Source organism: Corythoichthys intestinalis, chromosome 3 (genome assembly GCF_030265065.1).
Source record: "Corythoichthys intestinalis isolate RoL2023-P3 chromosome 3, ASM3026506v1, whole genome shotgun sequence".
Taxonomy (NCBI): domain Eukaryota; kingdom Metazoa; phylum Chordata; class Actinopteri; order Syngnathiformes; family Syngnathidae; genus Corythoichthys; species Corythoichthys intestinalis.
In genome coordinates this window covers 48,939,355-48,964,162 of record NC_080397.1, presented here as the reverse complement: position 1 = coordinate 48,964,162, position 24,808 = coordinate 48,939,355, and the positions used below count along the sequence as shown (strand labels likewise).

The 24,808-nt window shown below is 38.1% G+C and overlaps 1 protein-coding gene across 6 annotated transcripts in view; it reads left to right on the top strand.

Annotated features, from left to right (window-relative positions):
* The window catches only part of ccser1 (coiled-coil serine-rich protein 1), a 378,554-nt gene that overhangs the window by 40,162 nt on the left and 313,584 nt on the right, over window positions 1-24,808 (top strand). For all 6 annotated transcript variants that reach the window (XR_009062832.1, XM_057832960.1, XM_057832959.1 and 3 more), the window contains exon 5: window positions 11,653-11,743. Coding sequence is in view for 5 of the 6 variants with exons in the window: in XM_057832960.1 (XP_057688943.1) it covers window positions 11,653-11,743 (91 nt within the window). In the remaining variant the exon portion in view is untranslated. The remainder of the gene's footprint in view (window positions 1-11,652; window positions 11,744-24,808) is intronic.

The window sequence follows — 24,808 nt, the reverse complement described above, 5'->3', positions numbered from 1 at the left end:
TGAAGAACGCGTCACGCAAATAAAAATATCTGATTTGTCGATTGATTTTGTACCTACTCGAGAGGCTGTGTCCCAGACTTTTCTCTCAGTGTTTGAAAAATACAGGGAGAACAGTCTGGCCGTGCCAGGCAAACACTCAGTTGCCTTGACATTTTTCCGAGTAAGGCCAACGACGTCATGCATCAAGAGAGACAATAGCTAATTAATATGCTCACTCGCCACCCTGTGGTCTGGGGTGTGAATTGCAACCTGTCAAAATGACGGATGGACTTCAGTTTTTTCCGTCACTGTTTTAAAAAACCGGTCAACGACGGAAAATATTCGGTTAACGCGACCCCTGCTCAAGACACAAGGCTTTCACTGGCACTGTCGCACTTGTTGCTGCGACAGTGCAGTAAAGATGCGTATGCTAAATCTGTTGGCCCTCTGGGGGCCCCTGCTGGCTGGGGGCCCTAGGCAATTGCCTGGTTTGCCTAATGGGAGGTGACACCTCTGCTGCCGGCAAAAATCGATTGCCAAATTCGTTGGCAACTAATTTATTAATCGATTTTAATCGATTAGTTGCGACAGCCTTTGGCCCCTTCAGGTTGGGATTTGTTGCCCAAGAATAAAAACAACAACTTTCAAGCCGTAGAATCAAGAATTACTCACCGCGGAATCAAGATGATTTTCCACGGAATCAGCGCTTTTTGCTGAAGATTCCTTGGGGGACTAATGACTTAAAAAAAAAAACAACAACAACAAAGCAACACTATAATAGGCAAAATTCTTTTCAGACAGCCACCTGATCAAACATTGTCATGGTGTATTACCAAATAGCCCACACTGCCACTCATGTCACTCATGTATCTGATGCTTCTCGTAATCTAGCACTAATCAGTGCATTCAGCAAAACTGCTCACGCATGTATGTGGATTTTGACACAATAGCAGGGGTGTTGCACATGTGGGGGATTTCAGCCTTTCTTAGTGATAGGTCTAATGCATTACATTGTTATAGACACTTAAGTCTCGTAGCTGTACTGCATCTTTGCCCATCCTAGCTGATCTTGTCATTAAAGTTAAATGGGGAGGTTTTCTTATTTTTCACACTCAGTGGGTGGGCAGGCACTCCGGTGACCCTATTGTTTGGTCCACCATAAAAATAAATAAACTTCCTACTTTAATTCTAATTTAATGCATACTTTCTTTGTCTTGGGTGAGAAAGAGTAGAAAAAATATCATTTCCATTTACCATTGCTATTTTAGAAAACACAAAATATCTCCTTTGTCGAAACTGCTCTGTAGATGGTCCATTGTAGCTCACATTATGATAGCTGTACATAAAATAAAGATTTCGAGTGACAAATGATTCATATTTAGGAAGCTCAGTGAGATAAAACTGTAAGGTATCTGTTTACTTACTTTGGTGTTGCTGTTGGTGTTATCTCATACTCTCTTTGTGGGAGGGTGCAACTTTGAGATATTTGTCACCCTTACCACGTTTGTCGTTTGCTCGCTTTTTTGGCGTCTTTGACAGCCAAATAATAATAACATATCGGGCTTACAGTGATTGCGTCCATTTCAAGACAAGATAATCACACAAAGCATTCCGCCGGAGGTTGTCTGCATTTGTCGTCGATATGAACCCTGACAACTTTGATGCGTTTGTTTAGCTTTTATTTACAACTACGGTGGGAAGCTGGGGCTCCGAGCAATTGTCCTTGTAAAACTTATGTGACTCCCAAGCAGAGGTGGCTAGAGTAGCCGAAAAAGTGACTGAAGTAGCATTAATATTCATCAAGTAAAAGTAGCCATCTAAAAATTTACTCAAGTACAAGGAAAAAAGTTTGTTGAAAAGAATACCGAAGTAATGAGTAACATTGTGAGTAACTGCTTACTATGTCTGATAAAAAAAATGGTATATATTTTTTTTCTCAACACGACATCATCAATATGAACTGTTATTATTATACTGTACTATAGCCCAGTGGTCCCCGACCATTTTTGCACCACAGACCAGTGTGATAATGGCCTTTTTTTCATGGAATGGCAACATGTGGCAGAAAATTTTTGTAAATATATTAAAAAAAAAAAAAAAACATGACTGGGCTAAAACGAACATAAAGTGCAAGGAAAATGTAACTCATCACACCCTGAATTAACCTTTTTTAACAGCAGCCTCTCCTTAAACTTGACGGCAAATATCCTTGGTCGCAGGCATAATGAGTTCTTCTTCAATCGTGAAAGGTTTCTTGGCTTTAGCAATACTGTTCACCACGAGGTATGATGCTCTCAGTCCATCGGCTTTTGTTGCCTCGTTTTCTAGCTTTTAGCCACATATTATGCAGAATGGACTTGGTTGTAGGCTCCTCTTCTGACTCAGCAGGTGGTCTGGTAGTTAAAATTTTGTGGATTCTTTTGATTGAAATCATACCCTAACTAAATTTTTGGGTGAAGAGGTGTTTTTTATTGATTGCAAGTGCATTTTCATTTCCTGTTGAACCTAAACTTGATAGCCACAACAACTCGACAACCTCCCACTTCTGTGGTTCATAAATCACCAATTACAAACACTGTTTTGGCACATCCTTGTTGCGTTATTTGTGCTGTCTCAAATTTTTTTTGTACATGTGACAGATTTTAGGGCTGGTGACGTGGTTGGAGGGTATAATCGTCTCCAGCAATCACTCAACCAATCAGAATGGGGAACATTACTTCTTTCCTATGTTCTGATCTCACATCTAAAAACGAATCTAAAATCGAGTAATCGGATAAAACAAATATATTTTTAGGTGAAAAGCAATTATAAATATACATGAGAAAACAAGACATTTCATCCAATCTTGAACCATTTTCAGTCAATCAATGTCTTTATTTTCGATGTATATTGTTGAAAACAGCCAACAATTGCATCTCAGATGTAACTAGAATAAAAAAAAAAGACTAATCCACTGCTTTCACTCAAAAAACTTTTAGCTCTTATTTAAAAAAAAAAAAAAAAATATATATATATATATATATATATATATATATATCTTACCTAAAAATGCCGTTACGCTCGATAACACACATCACTTAAAAGTTAGGATTTTTCCCACGTGTTTCAATTGTATTTCTATTTTTGTCAAGCCATTTTTAAGTTCTAGTTAAGTTTTAAGTTAGTCTAAACTGTAAGTCCTGATACGATTTGAGTTTTTACAGTGTTCAAAATAAATGTATGATACAGGCTGTATTGGAGCACATTAGGGACCAGTGCTACTTGGTGTTTTATCCAGCAATGACTGCTGAGCTGAAATTGATAGTTAGCATTATTAAGTTTTTATTTTACACCCTCATCACTCCACAATGCTATGTTATGTTTAAGCCTGTATGTAAGACACGCTAGCCACGCATCGACAGTGGTCATAATTAATAGAAACCTAGCCCTCCGCAGGGCTAACGTTACGTGAGCTAGTAGTGACAGTAACGTTAATCTTATTTATTAGCGCTTAGCGCTCTTTATTAGCGCTCAGTGCTCTACTGCTTTAAGGTGCCAGCTGTTTACTAACGCTGCCCAGACGCGGGTGAGTCTGTCATTTCACATCTAGTTCAACATATTACATGTGATCTCTATGAGACGCATCAGACGCTACCAACGTAGCATCGTGCGGGCTAGTATTTAGCAACGTCGGCGTCGTTTGAAGCGGCTGTCGGCTGCAGTTTTTTTTTTTTTTTTTTTTTTTTTTTTTGCTTCTTCCTCTACGCACGTGACATCAGCGCGTTGTCCCGCATTAAAAGTAGTCCGAGCAAAACGTAATGCTTAGAGCTGTCAAAATAAACGATTACTCGAGGTCAATAAAATTACTCGGATCAGTTTTTAAACTCGAGTTGCTCGAGTATTCATTTCAGCTCTACTATTATTATATTATTAATCTGATTTTTATTCGTAATGTATTTGTTTTGCTCTTTGTAATTACTATTTGCAATAGTACCAGCAGAATTTATTAAGGATTTAGTCAAGGTTTTCGGGCTGTGGAATGAATTACTGGAATTATAATGTATTCTTATGGGAAAATCCTGCTTGACATACGACCATTTCGACTTACAAACAAGGTCCTGGAACGAATTAACTACATATGTAGAGGTAACACTGCGTCAAGTAATGGCTGACTTGGATTCTGAAGAGGAATATTCAACTTAAGATGAAGATGAGCAGTAGTCCAATGAGACAGAAAGTGACGCTATGTCTAGCCATAGCGGTACAACACTCCACAAGCAGCACATACTGGAGCCAATGCTTAGCTTCATTGTGTTTGGAGTGGCAGTAGTCACAGCCATTTGAAAAAAATGATATCAAAACATTTTAAAACTGTGGCACCCAAAGAGTTAAAAAAAGGGTCAGTTTGACCCCTTTTAAGATGAGGTTTGAAATTGAATGTGTTCTTAATTAAAGAAGAGTATTTTTTAAGTGATGGATTTCTTAACCATTTGCATGAATGCAGCATGTTCGAATGAATAAAACAGCATTAGGTTTGCAAATGCACCAATTGATTAGAACAAGATAAAGAATGCGGAGGCTGTAAAAGTGAACAATAAGGTGTGAAAGCACCCTTCGACTGAGTTCGCAAAGTTCCTCTTTATGTGCCCTCATTCAAAAAATGGATTTTACATTCATCAAGACGTTCAGTTCCCCTCACCCTGGGTGCATTATTACTAACACGAGTGGCTAAGAGGTGTCTGATAGAAGAAAGCTAATTTGTTAATCTGTGTGCTCCAGGCTGTCATACCTAGTAGAAAATCTTTCTCCCTTCCCCGAATGTAAGCGCTCCCCAAAGCGTTGAATGTACTTTAAATGTCATTTCTCGCTTCTCCAAAGGACAGGATTGTCATTGCTCTGTTGTGGATGTCATTCCACTTGGCACTTTGGAGAAGGAACAGGCCTCTAATGAGACCCCCGGTCTGATATTATGTCCATTAGCTGCAGGATTAAACGTGTACAAATAGCACAACTGAGGTAAAAAGGTGACATCTTGGCATCGGGAAAGCCATATTCACACGGCAAAATGGCTCATTTCGCAGCAAATGAAGTCTCTGTTGTCTTATGACACTGTGAAGACCTTAAGTTCTTTTCCAATATAGTGTTTTTCTTGTAGCTTCAATGCCTGCTGTTGTTTTTTTAATGCTAGCTTTATGTGCTCTATGATTCCGTTTGTCATTTACAGACCGCAGCTGCTTATGAAAAGGCACACAACCTTTTTAGTTATTCCTTTATATCCCTTTCCCCCTTCTGCTCTCATGTGTCCCTATAGTGGATCAATACGCAATGAGGCTGTTGCATTGTTTTAGTCCAAACAGCAATGATGTGAGCTGAACAAAGTCGCTTATTGGATTTTCGCAGTCCCTCACGAGTTGCATGGATTTAGTTTTTCTCCAGAGCAAGAATTTAACTGAGGTCTTTCAACCAGGGTTAACCCTTTTTCAGGTGAGGGACTATCTGTCCTTTTTCCATAGCTGTTGTCCTCACAATTGCCCTTTGTACGAGAGGGAGCATTCACCCTTGATTGGTCGCCCAACCATAGGACACATTTAGGGGCCGTTTACATGGTGACTCTCCGAGGAAACGAAAAATGTCATGTTTGCATTTATATGGTTCCGTCTCCATTTGAACAATGTCGCAATTCTCCATGAAAACGATGTAGTATTCATGCCAGGCCCTAGGGGGCAGTGCAGATTTACTAAACGACAGCGAATGATGCACTTTGACCTCCTCAGCCCTGAAGACAACATGCGCGCCCACTCCAAGCAATGGCATTTTCTTCTGTTCAAAAAGGCACGAAAATGGAAACATTCAACATATTTAAATTAAAAATATTATAAAAACGGTAAAGTAAAGCCGACGTGCCGCCATATTTGCTGTTTTTAATGTTTAGTAGCACCGCTGCGCAAGCCCAATGTGACGTGCACGAGTGCTGTTGTTACCGACGCGGTCCCGCGCCACGGGAGCTTTTGATATGCATGCGGAGCAAACCCCCCTCAAGCCCCCGCAATCGAATTCTTCCACTTTGGAGGCAGGATTCCAAGGTTTGCGTCTTTGCCTTCCGTCTTCGCCGACACCATACGAACGCGAGGCCACTCCGCAACACAGTCATTGCGTCTTCGTGTCACAGAGTCGCCATGTAAACTGCCCCTTAGGCATGCAACTATTCTAGAGCTGTCCCGACTAGTCGACATAGTCGACGTCATCGATGACGTAAATCCGTCGACGAGCACAACATCCCGTCGACGGTTAATGAAGGGTTAAAGAAATATATGCGTGGAAAGTTAGAATGTCGGATGCTCTGTTTGCAAGCGGGGAAAGTGGCACAAAGCCAAAAAAAAGCGCACCAGAGTGTCCAAAACATTGCCTTATTTCAAAGAAACAAAGGAGAGTACACTCTTATGTCCTGTCTCTTCAATGCCAAGCTTGGCTGCACGTTGGCCGTGAATAAAAACCTCAAGCGCCTTCACGCAGTTTGTAATTTTTTTTTTTTTCATTTTTTGTACACCAGAGGGTGCTGTCGCCTTACTAAATAATAATGTTTCATTGACAATGGGCCTATAAGTGCTATTACTATTGTTCTTAATGCTAATTGAAAGGTTTATTTCATGTTATGGTTTATTTTATGGTATAGAAAATTATATAAGGTTAAAAGGTCATAAATATATACAGTATATACAGTGATTGCACTCAAGGGAGAGATTGTCAATGATAAGGTAATAAATTAAGGTAAATGCAATTCATATAGGCAATTCATTGATATATAAATAAGGTTTAAAAGGAAAAAGGTGAAAAGTTTTTGTTAATTTCTAATTATGTTGCTTTATTTGTGTGCACCGTAGCTCTTACAGTGTGTTTACATCAAGGATGGAATAAAAGTTGTAAACCATCAGTTTAAGAGACCATCTTTTCAATCGGGAGGCTACACTAGTTAATTCTATCAGCATTTGAACTCATTGTTTATTTGTGATTTATTATTGTTATTTACGTGTTTATTTGTACTTTAATAAATAAATTGAGTGTTCCAATATGTTTTTTGTGAATTGATAAGCGTCAACAAAAATTTCATTGCTAAATTAGTAAAAAAAAAAAAAAAATTAATTATTAGATTAGTCGACTAATAGTAAAAATAGTCGGCTGACTAATCGGGAGAAAATTAGTCGTTTGGGACAGCCCTAAACTATTCACATTCATACTTAGGCATAATGTTGAGTTTTTACTAAATCTATAAAATGCATGTTTTTGGATAGTGGTTTACAAATCTGACTCACTCACAGAGGTGGGTAGGAACGTGTTACATTTACCGAATTTTCACGACCATAAGGCGCACCTAAAAATAAAAAAAAAATCTCCAAATTAGATGGTGCACCTATTGTGTGGGCTGAGTACCAATTTTTGAAAAGGCAGACGTAAATGAGCCACATGAGAACCTTAAAGTGCGAAGGTTTCGTGTGAACGGGGGCGTGCCCCCAGTAGCTGTAACGTTCGAGTGTGTTAGTGTAACAGGTACACGTAGGTCCGTGTGTGCGGTGCGTGGAAAAACCTTCCCTCCGATGCCTTCATGTGGGTGCGCTGGCGGCTAGGCCGTCAGCTCGAGCTTATGGCCTAGCAGTTAGTGCTGTGTGGACGCGTCGTGCGGTGCGGGTTCGAGTCCTGACCTGAGCGAGGGGGATCGGAACGCGTCGGTGCGGCCCGGTTTCATTAGGCTAAACAACATTGGTTTGGTGAAGGATGCTCGAAAATGGCATCTACTGCCAAGAGACATGCTTACGAACTTAGTTCAAACTCAAGTCACTTATGTGAAACAAAAAGAAACTGCCACCTGTGTTTTAAGCGGAAAACGATGTCGTGTTTGACGATGTCATGTTTGACGATGCCGACCTAGCTCAGCTGTTCAATTCGGATACAGAAGATGAGGACTTTGATGAATTTGTGGATTGATTAAGATTGATGTGAGTACTTTGTAAAATTATTTAATAAAGTACAATTGAACTCAGTTTTGCTCCTGCTGCCTTTAAAAAAAAACGCTAGCGTGCATGCTCGCGTATGTTTTTCATGCGTTTTTAATGCAGTGCGCCTTGTGTGTGTTTTAAATACAAAGCTATCACCTGAAAATGAGTCTGCACCTTTTAATACGGTGCGCCCTATGGTTGCAAAAATACGGTACTCTGTTACATTTGCTTGAGTAACTTTTTGAGTACAATGTACTTCTAAGGGTAGTTTTACTTTCGGGCTGCACTAGTTGTTACATTTTTCCTCTTTATTCTACATAAGATTTACTTTTTTTTCCCAGCAATGTCAACAGAAGTTCTACCAGTTTAACCAATGAGACGTCACAACAATAATCGCATGACTCCATTATACATATCAGACTCAAGCTTGCCCTTCTATTCAATCACGTGGTGTCTTTAAAGCACCTGGAAAATTTTTCATTGTATTACAATTATAAAATATTTCACATAGAGCGCTGCCCTCAACAGGACTCGAACAGGACGGAATATAACCTCTCTCCCAGTTTTTATTTGGCGCCGATTGACCACAGAAAACCATAGATATACTGTATTGGCCCGAATATAAGACTGTGTTTTTTGCATTGAAATAAGAATGAAAAAGAGGGGGTCGTCTTATATTCGCGGTCTAGACATTATACCCATTCACGACGCTAGATGGCGCCAGATATCATTGAAGGGATGGTCTTGAAGCGATGTTCTGTCATGACAGATCTCAGCTACTCTCAAGTTTAACCAGTTTGCATTATTTTATTGCAATGTTTTTCCTTATTCAGATTTGTTTCAAGACTACAGTTACAGTTAGACTTCACTTTGATGGTTAATGCAGTTATTGCAATTTTGTTGTTTTATCACAATAGATTGGTTTATTTACATTGCAAAAACCAGAATCCATTCATTTACGAATGTGATTGCACTTTAGTTTACATATTTACTGTTCAGATATTAAGATTTGAATGAGGCAAAATAACATGCTTTTTCTCTCAAATACATTGTTATAATCATTTGTTTCGGATGTACTGTAATTATTTTCTGTATAAAAAATAATTTGGTCTTCAAAGAGTCTTTTTTCAAACTTCAAACATAAAGAGGGGGTCGTCTTATAATCAGGGCCGTCTTGTATTCGGGCTAATACGGTAATCCTTATGATTTCATAATAGGAACTATGAAGGAACTATTCACTATTCAACTATTCAAATTAGGAACGATTTTCTCCACTAGAGGGCACTAATGCTCTTTGGAGGAATTATGCCTAATTTCTGTAAAAAATAATTCTCTCGCCGGAATTCAATTTTTTTTTGTATTTGGCTTTATGGGGTTATGTAATGGGTTATTGTACTGTATAATAATAACAGTTCATATAGATAACTTTGTGCTGAGAAAAGAAATTCCATTGTTAAAAAAAAAAAATAAATCAAACACCGGAAGAAGTTACTCACAATGTTACTGGCTACTTGATTATTTTTTTCACCAAATACTTTTTTTCTTGCACTTGAGTACATTTTTTGGATGACTACTTTTACTCCTACTTGACTAATATGTAGAATTTTGGGCTACTCTACCCACCTCTGCTCACTCAAACCTTTTAGATGCTCATTTAGCGAAGTCAGACAAGTTTTGCTGACATCTTGTATGATGATGGGTTCAGTTGTAGTTTGATTTTTGATATTTTCCCAACTGCGTGTATTAGGAGTGGGAACCTCTTGGTACCTCACGATACGATACGATTTGCGATACAAAGCTCACGATAATGATGATACGACGATATAGCGATACGATTTTCGATATATGAGTCAGGAAATCATTCTAGGATATTCTACAACAAACTAATAAACAGAAAAACAAGCGTCTGCTGTGAATTGGAATGACTTTATCACTAGTAGACGTCCAATTCATTTGAACTGGAAGGGTGGCAGCGAATGAACATTCGTTCATTCGCTGCCATCCCTCTCACTTCAAACGGATTGAACGTCTATGGCCTTCAGTGGCAGCCAATGCCAGGCAATGAGTAATTTTGGGCCATTTAAGGTCTTTTACCTGTTGATTTTCAGTTACTTCGTGTTGATTTTGGGGTATTTTATGGGTCACTTGCTGTTTATTTTGCATTACAGAACAGTAAGTAACCTGGGAATCACCCAAATGAATAGGCAGTGACTCAAACTCAACAGGAAATGACCTGTAAATGCCCTAAAATGAAAAGCAAGTGACCTGTAAATGCCCCGAAAATCAGACCGAATGACTGTTAATGCTCTGATTTTGAATGAACGAACAATCCCAGTCTAAATGGATTGGGCGTCGCGCACCGTCAATGGCAGCCTTTTTTGTTATTTAATGTTTTTTAATTGACACCTTTTTAAAACGATATCTCGATTCTTGACAGGAGCATATTGATAACCTTTTGGGATACAAAGTATCACGAAATATCACCATTTTGATATTTTGTCACACCCCTAGTGTGTATGATTGTGTTGACTTGATTTAAAAAAAAAATTTTTTTATACAGCAAATAGTGTTTAATAGTTGTTAAAAGTTCTTTTGTTTAAAAGCGTTTGTCAAGTTAAATGTTTAAAAGGACTAACTAACGTAATTATTGCGGCATGTTCGTTATTATTATTATTATTACAATTATTATTTAATCTTCATTCATCTTGTCTAAAGTGCATGAAACTGGAGTAACTCTGTCTCAAAGCAGCTTGACATATTTTGTGTATTTTTTTTTTGTCTGCAGTAGAGATTCCTCTCCTGTACGTTAGATGGCAGTATTGACCTTTGTTCTATTATTAAAGCAACTGGCAAATCCTTACATTTTCAGACTGACTCAGACGTTAATTCGTTAAAATAGCAATACAGTATTGGATGCAAGGCGTGTTCTAAAAGAATAATATTACAGCATGCTTTATGTAAGTGCACTGCAGTAAAATTTTAACATCCTAGATTGTACTATATGAACTGCTAATTGCAAATATACATTGCTTAAATAATCCATGTTAGATGAATGGTTGCTTGTGTTAATGTATTAGTGGTCATTTTTACAGCATGTCTGACTTAAAGTTGACAGATTTTGGGTTTGAGTCTCGTTTGCTTGCAATGCACCCTCCTTCATCATTCTCTCAACATGCACGCTAGCTCCATTGAAGATTCTTAATTTGTCCTTCGGTGCAAATGTGAGTGTGAATGGTTGCTTGTGTATCTGTGCCTCGTGATAGGCTGGCAAGCAGTTCATTTTGCCTCATGCCTCTCGCCCAAATGTCATCTGAGATATTCAAACTTGCTGATGACATGTACTACCAAAAATGGATGGATGAATGGCACTTTCTCTCTTATAGCTCAATGAGTACCCCCCCCCCCCGTCTGTTCTGTCATAATGCCGAGCCACTAAATCTCTCTCCATGTCTCAAAGGCAAGAAAGTTTCTTCCCAAATGAAGATAATATGAGCTTTTAATTTTTCTATAAATGACACATCATCTTTTTGTAGCATTTGCTGTCTAACCTATTTTAATTTGCGTGATTTGTGTCCCGAGGCTTTCCAGATTTTTTAAAATGAATGAGTCTGCTCTAAATTGTATTGATGCACCCTTAAAAACAAAATTAATTAAAAAAAAACAGCATATTAGTAATATTTGTTTTATGTCTCTCTCTATTTAGGACGTCCTGAATAATTTGGGCTCTTCTGAGCTGGATGAAGATGACCTCATGTTGGATCTGGACCTGTCTGATGATCAACGCCATCGTTACGGTAGCTATTTATTTATCTATTTTTGTTTTTTAAAATCATATTTCCATATAAATTAATGTAAAGTTCCATGCTTAAATCCTCACCGTCATTAAACCTGCAGTACAGAGTGGCTTCTGAGCAGTTGACACAACTCTCTCCAACACACTGTATATTGACCATTGTTTGTGGGCAGTGACATGTTTTTGGCTCAAAACTTGATGTCAAACTGTTTCATTTCTGAGACTGCTCTTTTTTTTTGGACAGAACGGACTCACCAAAAGCGGAGTCACATTTTATTAGCTCACTTTTCTTTTGTTTTTTGGTGTTTCCACTTCTGACAAATACAGTGGGGTAAATAAGTATTTAGTCAACCACGAATTGTGCAAGTTCTCCCACTTGAAAATATTAGAGAGGCCTGTAATTGTCAACATAGGTTAACCTCAACCATGAGAAACAGAATGTGGAAAAAAAAAAAAACAGAAAATCACATTGTTTCATTTTTAAAGAATTTATTTGCAAATCATGGTGGAAAATAAGTATTTGGTCGATACCAAAAGTTCATCTCAATACTTTGTTATGTACCCTCTGTTGGTAATAACGGAGGCCAGACGTTTTCTGTAACTCTTCACAAGCTTTTCACACACTGTTGCTGGTATTTTGGCCCATTCCTCAATGCAGATCTCCTTTAGAGCAGTGAGGTTTTGTGGCTGTCGTTGGGCAACACAGACTTTGAACTCCCTCCACAGATTTTCTATGGGGTTGAGATCTGGAGACTGGCTAGGCCATTCCAGGACCTTGAAATGCTACTTACGAAGCCACTCCTTTGTTGCCCTGGCTGTGTGTTTGGGATCATTGTCATGCTGAAAGACTCAGCCACGTCTCATCTTCAATGCCCTTGCTGATGGAAGGAGATTTTCACTCAAAATCTCTCGATACATGGCCCAATTCATTTTTCCTTTACACAGATCAGTCGTTCTGGTCCCTTTGCAGAAAAACAGCCCCAAAGCATGATGTTTCCACCCCCATGCTTCACAGTGGGTATGGTGTTCTTCGGATGCAATTCAGTATTCTATCTCCTCCAAACACGAGAACCTGTGTTTCTACCAAAAAGTTCTATTTTGGTTTCATTTGACCATAACACATTCTGCAAGTCCTCTTCTGGATCATCCAAATGCTCTCTAGCGAACTGCAGACGGGCCTGGACGTGTACTGGCTTCAGCAGGGGCACACGTCTGGCAGTGCAGGATTTGAGTCCTTGGCGGCGCATTGTGTTACTGATAGTAGCCTTTGTTACTGTGGTCAAAGCTCTCTGTAGGTCATTCACTAGGTCCCGCCGTGTGGTTCTGGGATTTTTTGTTCACCGTTCTTGTTATCATTTTGACCGCACGGGGTGAGATCTTGCATGGAGCCCCAGATCGAGGGAGACTATCAGTGGTCTTGTATGTCTTCCATTTTCTAATAATTGCTCCCACAGTTGATTTCTTTACACCAAGCGTTTTACTTATTGCAGATCGTCTTCCTTCGACAGACCTTTGGTGTTGGCCATAGTGGAGTTTGGAGTTTGACTGACTGAAAATTGTGGACAGGTGTCTTTTATACCGATAATGAGTTAAAACAGGTGCCATTAATACAGGTAACGAGTGGAGTCTCGTTTGACCTCGTTAGAAGACGTTAGACCTCTTTGACAGCCAGAAATCTTGCTTGTTTGTAGGTGACCAAATACTTATTTTCCACTCGAATTTGGAAATCTTTAAAAATCAAACAATGGGATTTTCAGTTTTTTTTTCTTTTCTACATTGTGTCTCTCATGGTTGAGGTTTACCCATGTTGACAATTACAGGCCTCTCTAATCTTTTCAAGTTGGAGAACTTGCACAATTCGTGGTTGACTAAATACTTATTTGCCTCACTGTATATATATTATATCTATATAAATGTGACATTAGATAATTTCTCGCGGCACACCTGACGATCTCGTGTGCCGTGGCACACCGGTTGAAAAACACTGGTCTATAGTATGTGATGACGCTTAACCCACTAAGATAGTAGAATAATTGTTGCAGAGACTTGTAAAATAAAATCTCACTCAACTCACTATACTAGTACAGGATAACCTCACAGGCAAATCTTAGGAGATACAACTGTTGAGCCTTTGTAGACTTTGAAAAATGCTTGTGTAGTTGATCCTTTCTATAACTCACTGAGCTGAAGTCTCACAAGGTTTGATGATAGTGGTTTGTTCAATTACTTTCATTTGTTTCTTTTGGGACACTTTACATACTTTTCTTTTGGTTGTAAATAACGCAATATTTTTCGGGTAGAGCCAAGAGAATTCTGTTTTGATCACATATATCACTCAGTGCTCCTATGGTATTTTTCTTTGATGCGCCTCACATCAATTTTGGTGCCTCCAGTGAAACAGTCTCTCCCAATCTTTCAACATATGCGACACAGCCTTGATATAGTTGCCTCATTTACAGCATGCCTCATGCTAGAGAAATGATTTTTGAGGTACGCGTGTTGACTCGTACGATGCTGCCAAGTGGGGCAAGTGTTTTTTTTTTTTTTTTTTAATCTGATGCAAAGTGCGAGAATATAGTTGTAAATGAGTTGTGCCTGTGAACGCACCTCACCTGAATGTGTTAAGGCCTTTTGACACAACATTTTTTTTAACATGCAGCTCGCTGTCGACAAGCTCATTTATTGTGTATGTGTGAAGGAGGTGTCACCCGCACAACACAGGGTTGCTGGTAGTGGCGTCATTACAGAAAAAGCAAAGGTATGGTAATATACCTTGGAATTAATTAATTTAATAATACAATTAATTTGTGCTGCAACGATTAATGGATTCACTCGAGTAATTCGATTAGAAAAAAGATTCGATTTAAATTTTGCTGCTTCGAGTATTCGTTTCATTAAAGTGCCGTTGTAAAGGTTTGTTTTGAAAGTGTTTGCAATTAGTTTTATTGATTTGGGTGGATACACTGCCCTCTAGTGGCAACAGTAAATATGATACAACTCATTTCACATGGCTGAATTCAGCTGCTTCCTGTTAAGACCAACATAAGCTAAGTTTTTTTAATGCATTAGTAATTTAGTTTATAGTTATATTTAGCCGTTTATTGTGTGAATATGTGTTTGAACCATTTATTAAGAGCCTTGTAAAAAAATAAATAAATAAAAAAAGTTAGCATTTTATAGCATTTAAACTAGCAGACTTTTGCTATGTAAGCTCGCCAATTATTCTGTTGTTGTACTTAGCTCCTCATATATTTATTTTTTCATACCGTTTGAGGCTCTGGTCAGCTATTTAAATTTTTATGGCCCTTACCCGATTACTCAATTATTCGAACTAACTAGTGCATTGATTAATTGACTACTAAAACAATTGACATCTGCAGCCCAACAATCAATACCGTAATTTCTGGACTATAAGCTGCTACTTTTTTCCTTCATGATGAATCCAGCAACTAATAGTCCAGTGCGGCTTATTTGTTAACTTATTTGAGTTAATATGTAACATTTTATTTGACAGCGGCGTCATAGACTGTCATAAGACAGTCATAACTATGACATGACACTATAATGAGCATTACTGAAGGCTTATGACAGATGTCATTAAGTGTCGTCTGGCAAATTATGTCACTAACTCCATTTATGTCCAGCTCAGATCTTTTACATCTTTTCAAAAAGGAGATAATTTGCAGGATAACGCTAAATGACATCTGTTATGAACATTCATTAATGCTCATGACAGTATGATATCATAATTATGATTGTCAAATGACAATCTTATGGCGCTACTGTCAAATAAAGCGTTACCAAATACCATAACAAGCAATTAGTGAAACAACTGGAACAGTAACTGAAGAAATAATTAGCACGGAATGTGAATTTAGATTATTTACATCTGTAGCGCTGCAATGCAATGTAGACTGACAGTCATGGCCAAATGAAGCTTCTTGAAGCAATGCTTCATGGTGGTTCATTTGGTCTTAGTGTTCTTCCAATGCTTTATGTATATTTGTTAACTTGTCTTATGATGTCGCTGTCAAATAAAGTGTTACCGGTTAATATCTTTTGGTATGAATATCCAATAATATAGTGAGGACAGCTGCGGCTTATAGTCCAGTGCGGCTTGTCTATGAGCAAATGCCGTTTTCGTGTCATGTTTGGTGGGTGGCGGCTTAGTCAGGTGGGCCTTATAGTGCGAAAATTATGGTATATTAAATTTCATTTGATTGTTAAAAGCCTGTAGAAACAATAAAAACGAGACCGCCAATGTTCCCTCTAAGCTGCGCGCGTGCGTAATGGCGCACTGCTTGCACAAAGTTAGCGTACAAGAAAATCGATGCAGCGCACAAAAACAAAAAAAAAAAAAGTATTGTAGTGTCACAAGGACTACTGTCAGCGCCGCAGCACTGCACTCCTATTTGTGCGTTCGATGCGTCAACACTACGCTCCCATTGGTGCGTTCATACACCAACGCGGCGCTCTTATTGGTGCATTCCATACGGCAACACAACGCTCCCACTGGTGGGTACTACACCTCCATTGTATACAGTTGTGGGAGATGCATGACCTGGGTGGGTGCGGAGAAAAATAAAGAGTGAAAAATGAGCTAGACTCCTCTGCTGATTTGGAATATATGATATGGAAGCAACATTACGTTGCCAATTTTTGCAAGCACTACAGTATTAATTAATATCTAATTTTAGAACTGATGTGATCTAGTTAATTAGACCAACAAAATTTTCTGTACCATATTGCAATGTAACTCAATGAGCAACAGGTGTCTAGCTAAAAATGTGACACAGTTAACTTCACTTACGCTATGCAGCCCATAGGTGCCTTTCAGGTTAACTAGCCAAAAACAGTGCAGCAGAGTAGAGACGCGATTGCTAACCCCTTAACATGGCGAAAGGAACGGGCAGCGATCAAGCCAACATTAAAAAAAGAAATGTGGTTCTTTGAAGGTGGAATGGCTATTATAGTACAGTATATGGAAATGGAAGAACAATCAGTGAAACTGAGTGAGATTTTACTTTGTTTTTTTAAACTAATGCAAATTGTTTCTGTATTTTAATTCTTTTAATAAGCCATGTAGCTTGCGATGATCCAAGGTTTTGAACAGGTGTGATACTGGTGTGTGGCCACAGCGTACACATCTGGTGTTGCTCACAGTGGTCCTCAGTGTGCTTTTATGAAATTTAATGAATTTTTCTGTAACTGTGTTTTTTTGTTCGTTTTTTTTTTCAATTTAAAATGCCAATACTACAAGACTTAATCATTTACCGTATTGGCCCGAATTTTAAGATGATATTTTTTGCATTGAAATAAGACTGGAAAAAGTGGGAGTCATCTTATATTCGGGGTCTAGACATTATACCCATTCCCGATGCTAGATGGTGTCAGATATCAATTAAGAGAATGCTGAACTTGAGGAGAAATGTTCTGTCATGACAGATATCAGCTACTCTCAAGTTTAACCAGTTTGCATGATTTTATTGCAAGGTTTTTCCTTATTCAGATTTCTTTCAAGACTACAGTTAGTTAGACCTCACTTTGATGGTTAATGCAGTTATTGCAATTTTGTTGTTTTATCACAATAAATTGGTTTATTTAAATTTCAAAAACCAGAAGCCATTCATTTACAAATGTGATTGCACTTTAGTTTACGTATTTAAATGTTCAAATATTAAGATTTGAATGAGGCAAAATAACATGTTTTTTCTCTCAAATATATTGTTATAATCATTTGTTTCAGATGTACTGTAATTATTTTCTGTATAAATATTAATTTGGTGTTCAAAAAGTCTCTCTTTTTTTTTTTTTTTCCCAAACTTGAGTCTGAAAAAGAGGGGGTCGTCTTATAATCAGGGCCCTCTTATATTCGGGCCAATTCGGTACTTTATCATAATATGTAATCATACAGATTAGAGATGCACTGAAAAGTTGGAGGCTGAAAATTTTCTGCGAAAATGTAACTAAAAATTAGTTGATTTTGTTCTGAAACTTTTTTTTAACCAAAATAACATTACATTACATTATGAATTAAGTTGCGTTGGCACAAGCAAATAGCTACAAGAGGCAATATGAATGAGGCTGTGTTGACTTGGCGCTGCTATTTGCATTTACAGTGGAACAGCACATATTATGTGCTCTCACAAAAGTGTCTTGGCTCCAAATAGTACTGTGGAGATGACAAGCTCTCTGTGACATTCATTTTCCAACAGTCGATCTTCACTCCTCTTGGCCCATTTAAACAGCTAATGCATCCCAAATAAGTTGACAGACCAAAAAGTTAAAACAATGAAAATGAAACTATAGGAGTGTGTCATCACACGTTTCACTGAGGTTATTCGGAGCCTGTGTATTTTGTACAGACTTCATTTGACCCACATTGTAAAGAGCAATACCTGGATGTGGGAATAAAGAAGCAGTCTTACCTGTCAGCCACAGTTCTGCAGCTCATGTTCATGGTGAGTGGAGGATTAGACATCAGTGTAAAGCAGAAAAGCTACTTTTCATTAAAATGAAAAACAAAACAGACCCTGCCACTTCACCCCAAGAAGTAGAATTGGCATTTCTGCAGTTCATATATATATATAAATTAATACGTTTGTAGTTTTATGCATTTATTATGAATGTATTTATAGGTTAAACAGTAAAAATTACAGGAAAACTTTCCATGTCGATTTGCAGCGTGTACCCATGAATCTTCTGCTTGCACCCCTAACATTTTAAGTTAGGGGCCACTGTGCTTCTAGTGATAAATGTAAGTCTGGAGCCCTGTCAAGTTAACCATTTCATTTTGTGTTTAAAGGGCAACTGAAGACCTTTCCAGATTTTGGTGTAATTTTATGAATATAAACTTGGGACAAGTTCATCAAAACAACCATGACATTATCAACACGTAATTGTAAGGATAATTTGCGTTTTTTTAGTTTTTTTGCACTCCGTTAATGGTCCCTTCGCAAACCCGGAAGTGTGACGTAGGCAACAGAAGACTACCCACAGCTAGTATAGCAGCAACAACGATGTCAGTGATATTTCCACCAAAGGTAACCATTCAGGATCGCTCTTTCGTGACGCTACCGATGGCAAAGGCTCCCAGGAAAGATGAACTACAATTAATCCCTACATGTTTGAACCTGAGGCGTCAGATGACGGCGATTTACTTGACACAGCAGATGGCGTCATGACGCCAATTGAAAGCTCGACACTTCACGAACGGGAGAGTGAGTGGTAAGTCCAGCATCGTGATTTTTTAATCAGAATGCGATTACATGGTTGTATATTTTTTCCATGCTCTACACATAGCTAAAACTGGATATTAGGTAATGGGACAGCTCCTACCAATCTAAATATGATAAAGCTAGCCCAAATGTGGCTAAATGAATGCTCTACACATAGCTAAAACTGGATATTAGGTAATGGGACAGCTCCTACCGATCTAAATATGATAAAGCTAGCCCAAATGTGGCTAAATAAATGCTGTACACATAGCTAAAACTGGATATTAGGTAATGGGACAGCTCCTACCGATCTAAATATGATAAAGCTAGCCCAAATGTGGCTAAATAAATGCTCTACACATAGCTAAAACTGGATATTAGGTAATGGGACAGCTCCTACCGATCTAAATATGATAAAGCTAGCCCAAATGTGGCTAAATGAATATGTTATTGATATTTCAAAATAAATGACAAAACCATTTTATTTTCCAGGTGTTGCTGTACCCTTCCAAGAGTATGCCTGTGTCATCAGGAGATCCCAGACGTGAGAGCCAAACTTGAGGAGGCTGAAGCACTGACAGGGGCATGAATTACATTAAAAAAATAAAACCATAAATTGTTAACAACATTGACACATTTTGTTGACTGTTTAATGTATTCTATTGGTATATAATATATTGTAATTATATTACATTCTGAAAAAATATTTAATAGGCCACAATAATAAATGATACCAGATTTATGTATATGTATTTACTCTTTTCTGTAGCATGAAGTGTTCTCTATACAAAGATAATGCATTATCATTAAAATATGAAGGTAACTTGATTTTTCTTTTTAAAAATGTGTACTGTATATATGACTAGTTTCTGATTTCATGTCATCAAAATTTGCTACATTTATTTCTCCTAAATCATCGTCATCTGATGTCGCAGACGGAAGAAATTCAGCATCTGGCAGGCCTCATAGGATCTCTTCAGTCATCATCGCTGGACACCGCATCACTTCGGTCATCATATGACTCGACCCACTCTCTCTTGATTTTGGGAAACTGGGTGGCAATTGACTTGCAATGCTTTTTTCATCGTGTTGAGGGTTTCCGCCACTTAATTTTTTATGTTTGGCTTCCTGGAGAAAAAAAAAAATCACAGCAGCATGAAAATATTGGATGAATCCTAATTTTAATTTAATAATAATTTCTTGGTGATCAAATAATAATGCCCCAGTCATAGCAGCATCTATTTGATGCTATTGTTCCCTCTTCAAATAGGCAGACCTTGATGTTAAAGTATAAAAAACGAGCCAAGGACCTATTTGGTGCTGGGGACATTTGAATTTACATAACACCTATTGATATAGTAATAAAATCACACGAGTAGACGACGTCACCCAACCTATCTACTTATGACAGGCCAACAGCAAAAAAAAAAAAAATGTCGCACTTCAACAAACAGGCAGTAGGAGTCCCCCCTCGTTTATCAAAAAAAGCCATTATTGTTCTACTTACGTCTTTGCAAAACCAAGGTTGCATTGTTGTAGGTTTTCAAAGCTGTCTTGGCTGAAATGATGAAAATAATGAGCCGATTGGGGACCTGTAAGCATGCTAACAAAAACGGTCCAAACCTTTGCTGGAGAAGTTTTTTTGGGACCACTCCTAGAGTCTCGACTCTTCCTGTGAGTAATTCATCGCTACACATCGAGATGGCATGACGAATCCCGCGAGTAAAACCCAGAAAATGTATGCAATATATGGCGAGGATAGCGTGGTGCTATATTTCCGCGTTCAGAGTGGTGGCGAGGCTTCCTGGAAGTTACGTCATGAGGTAGGGGTCGGCAGGACGGCGCGTCCCTCGTTGCTATGGTGTTGCTATGGCCATAACTCAAAAACTACGCGGTCAATTATTATTATTATTTTTTTTATGTGACTTTTTGAGAGAGCGAATGACGCATTTAATACAATTCAACTGAGTAAAACACTTAAGAGCGAAATCTGAAAAGCTCTTCAGTTGCCCTTTAATTTTAACCGTAACAAAATGAGTCAACATCACCCCCTTGAATTTTTCGAAAAGGCCTCTCCCATTAGATTTTTTTCAATGTATAGCGATGAAAATTGGGGAGTCCATGCATTGTGCAAAACTGCACCAAAAGGTTTCTTGGACCCATATCCAAACCCAACAGGAAATTGGGAATTTTGGATTGAATTTGAAATTTTAGTTTAGAAATTTAGAAATTTAAATTTTAGAAAGTTTAGTTTTCAGGGTGCACATTCGAGACATTGCTGCCTAGGAAGTTAGTTGGATCCTCCTCAAAATTGGGGAGACTGTTCATGAGACATATGAGATCTAAAGTTATCAAAATGGTTAGTTTTCATTCACAGGCAACACGCCAAATTCAGTAAATGACTGTTAACCGCCTGATACAAACTACTACTAATACTAATACTAATACTAATACTTTTTCATATCTGGCATGTTTGAGAGGTATTCTAGCCCGAACATGACTGGATTGAAATAGTACCCATTAGGCCTTGCACCCCCTGGTGGGAGCAGGAAATGCCTTTTTTATTTATTTATTTATTTATTTTTAACTAGACTGGCTGGGGGGGGGGGGGGGTGGAAATCAAATGACCTCAAACCTTCGTCAGAGGAGCCTTAAGACATTTGTTCAGGTGCCTGAAGAAAGATATTGAGATTTTGTTGAAGCAGAGGGGTCCAAACAGGAAAGTGAAAAAGACCATCGCCATTTTGTCTCACCATAAATTTAAAACAGTCATAACTTGTCAACAATATACAACATATCAGCGTCAAACATCCCGTACCTGATGACCCCTGAAAGATCCTGTAGGGGTCATTTGCATCAACACAACAGCGCCAACTACTGGCCACAGAAGGTCATTCATTTTACTTAAACATGTTCAGTTCCTTTCAAGTTGGTTAGTGTCTTTACAAGACCTTTTGTAATATTACATTTTAAGGCCCATGTCCACATATCTCTGTCTGTTGCTATGACGACCCTTTGTTCGCCATTATAAGGAAGGTGATTTCTTCAGGGACTCAGGCAGCTAACAGAGCCACGAAATTTGGCACACATGGTCGAATTGGCCCAGTTAGAAGATTTATTTTGGTCTTGAATAAAGGTGTGGCTGCACAGCTCAGTAGCACCTCCCTTTTTGGAAGGACCCTCTTCAATAGGGTTTTTTTTCCACCTAGGTGTGTAAATGTATTTCTCAACTCAGGATATACAAAAACATATCTGTGAGGCATGCTTACAACACAAAAGAGGTGAGTTTCAACCACATGTTAGTTTCCCATGGGATGATGAGAGGGGGATGATATGTCACCACTCTGAGCTGCGTGCTGTCCTAGTTGCGCCAAACTGCGAGGGCCTGTTCAATCCTGCCTGCAGACCTAGTTTCTGTTATACTTTGTTGAAATGTCATGACCAAATATTATCAAAGACGTATTTTTCTAATTATTAGCAGTGAAAATTCATATTAAAAAATAAAACAAATCTCTGAAAAAAATACAGAATATTAATTGGCTTGATTGTATTTTATATTTTCCAAAAAATATGGCGGAAAACACTCAGGTGCCTTGAAGTTCCGCTCTGAGACCCCCAATTTGGCCAAATTTCGTAATTGTCTGATTTGCATGTGTGATACATCATTGGAAAGCTTAAAATCTCAATTTTCTGGGGAAAGAAAAATTTTGAACTGGAGGGCATTTAAAAAAAAAAAAAAACAGCCAAACCTTATCTGGAAGTGAGAGCACGCAAGGGCAGAATTAAAGACCCCATGACTTTAACGAGATATTATCGTGTACGTGTTTCAATCCAAAAACGCCATGTAGCATGTATCGCTGAGTGTCAAGACACAGCTGTGAATGGCCACGGCCAGATTTTTGGGGGATTTTATGGGTGAAACATGGTAATATAACAAGGGTCGCGTTGCAAAAATCGCAGACATCAAGGAGTGGTCGAGATTTTCTTTTTCAAATATTTACCCTTTTAAACGTTTTTTTTTTTCTCTCCAATTTTTCTTTGTTTGGATCGATTATTTATCATCTAACATATCGAAGAAAATGCGACAGTAACTAAAAAAAAAAAAAACAATTAAGCAATAGTTATGAGGTAGATATCCGTGACTTTTTTTACATACGGCATTTTTTTCATTGTGACATAATTTGTTTAAAAGTTTAAAATATGCGAGTGAATAATTTTTTAAAAGCCGTTTATTTTTTTATTTTATTTTTTTAATTAATTTTTTAAAACGAAATATTAGACATCAATTAATGATTCTAAGCTAAAAATGGCAGTCAATTTGAATAATAACTATAATTAACTTTGTTTTATGGTTTGGTTGAAACAAAAATGGTTGCGCGACATCTGTAAACGGGGGTTTCCGGGGTAATATGGACAAATTAAAAATAGTTTGTGGGCTTAATGCGCCATGAATCTACTATGGCAGCATATAGACATATTGTTCTATCAAACGCAACTGTTGTTTTGGCTTAAAATACAGCATTTTCTTTTAAAGAGGAGTACAAGAGCAGAAACTGCTTTTTCAATCTTGTTTGTGTTTTCCGCCATATACATATCTTGAAAAATTACTGGTTTTCACCCTCTGTTTGCTCAATTTTCATTTCGGTGCATCCTTAATACAGATAATTAATTATTGAATTTCCTATAGAATTCTAACTGGGAGAAAGAATGCTGTTCTAGTTGTCTCAATGTCGCTTTGTTAACATTCCTGTTCCAAGGTCCATAGGTCGTGCATGATAATCTTGAGATATTTCTACCCTGGGCTTGAGTGGGTTATTCTCCCTGCACTGTGGATTCCTCTCACATTGCAAAATATGCATTTTAGTTCAATTGAGGCTTCTAAATTATCCACATGTACAGTGTTAATGTGCATGTTTTTTCCCCTTTTGATTTGTTTGTGCAATTAACTGCTAACAGCTGGAACAGGCTCAAACTCACTGGTGACCATTCCGAGGACAAGTAGCATTGCCGAAGGATAGGTAGATAATTGTTCATAGCTGTTTTAAAGAGTGATAAAGTAAGCCAGGTTAAAACTTGCTTGAGGATTTTGTAAACAACAACGATGGGTATGTGTGTTTTTTGAACATCGCTTACACAGATCTCAGAGGACACTGGCTAATGTCGCGCCAGAGAAGCCACCATCATTAATAAAACACACACGCGCGCGGATGCTTAGTCATCGGCCCTAATGGTGTACAGACTTTAGTACGAAATTAAGTGCTTGAATTATTGCGATAGAGTAAAAAGTTTTTGCAGGGATAAACACACAGACCTGGCCTCACATGGCGCCCCACGTCGCCACATAGCTGCAGTTCTTTTTATTTTAACCTTTCTCAAGAGGCTCTTTGAAGTCTTTTATTAAAGAGCAAGGCATTTCATTGCAATTTATAACCAATAGTGTTGGGCTTCTGATGTCTGTGTGCGTCCGCTTCAACTTTGCATCGTTAGATGTATGGGGTAATAACCATAGAATAGAGAATGGAACTCATGGCGATATTCTGTAGGGAGGAAGGGAATAGGGGGTTGAATGACTTGAGATTTTTTTCTAATAATTGATGTAATGATAGGATAGTCGACTTCATCATCAGTGACGTCATCTGTTTTATTCAGTCATGAACTCTGTCAGTGCACTCAAACACAACCTTACTTGCTCTTTATCGTCCTACTTTCTCCTTTTTCAAAGAATGTCTTCTCTGTCCAGAATGTACGTGTACTCAAAAGAGTGCTTTTCTCTTTTAGGTGTAGGTAAACAGCTGAGTCTTGAATTGAGGTGTTTGCTGTTTTGTGTTTTTGAATGTCTACACATAGGT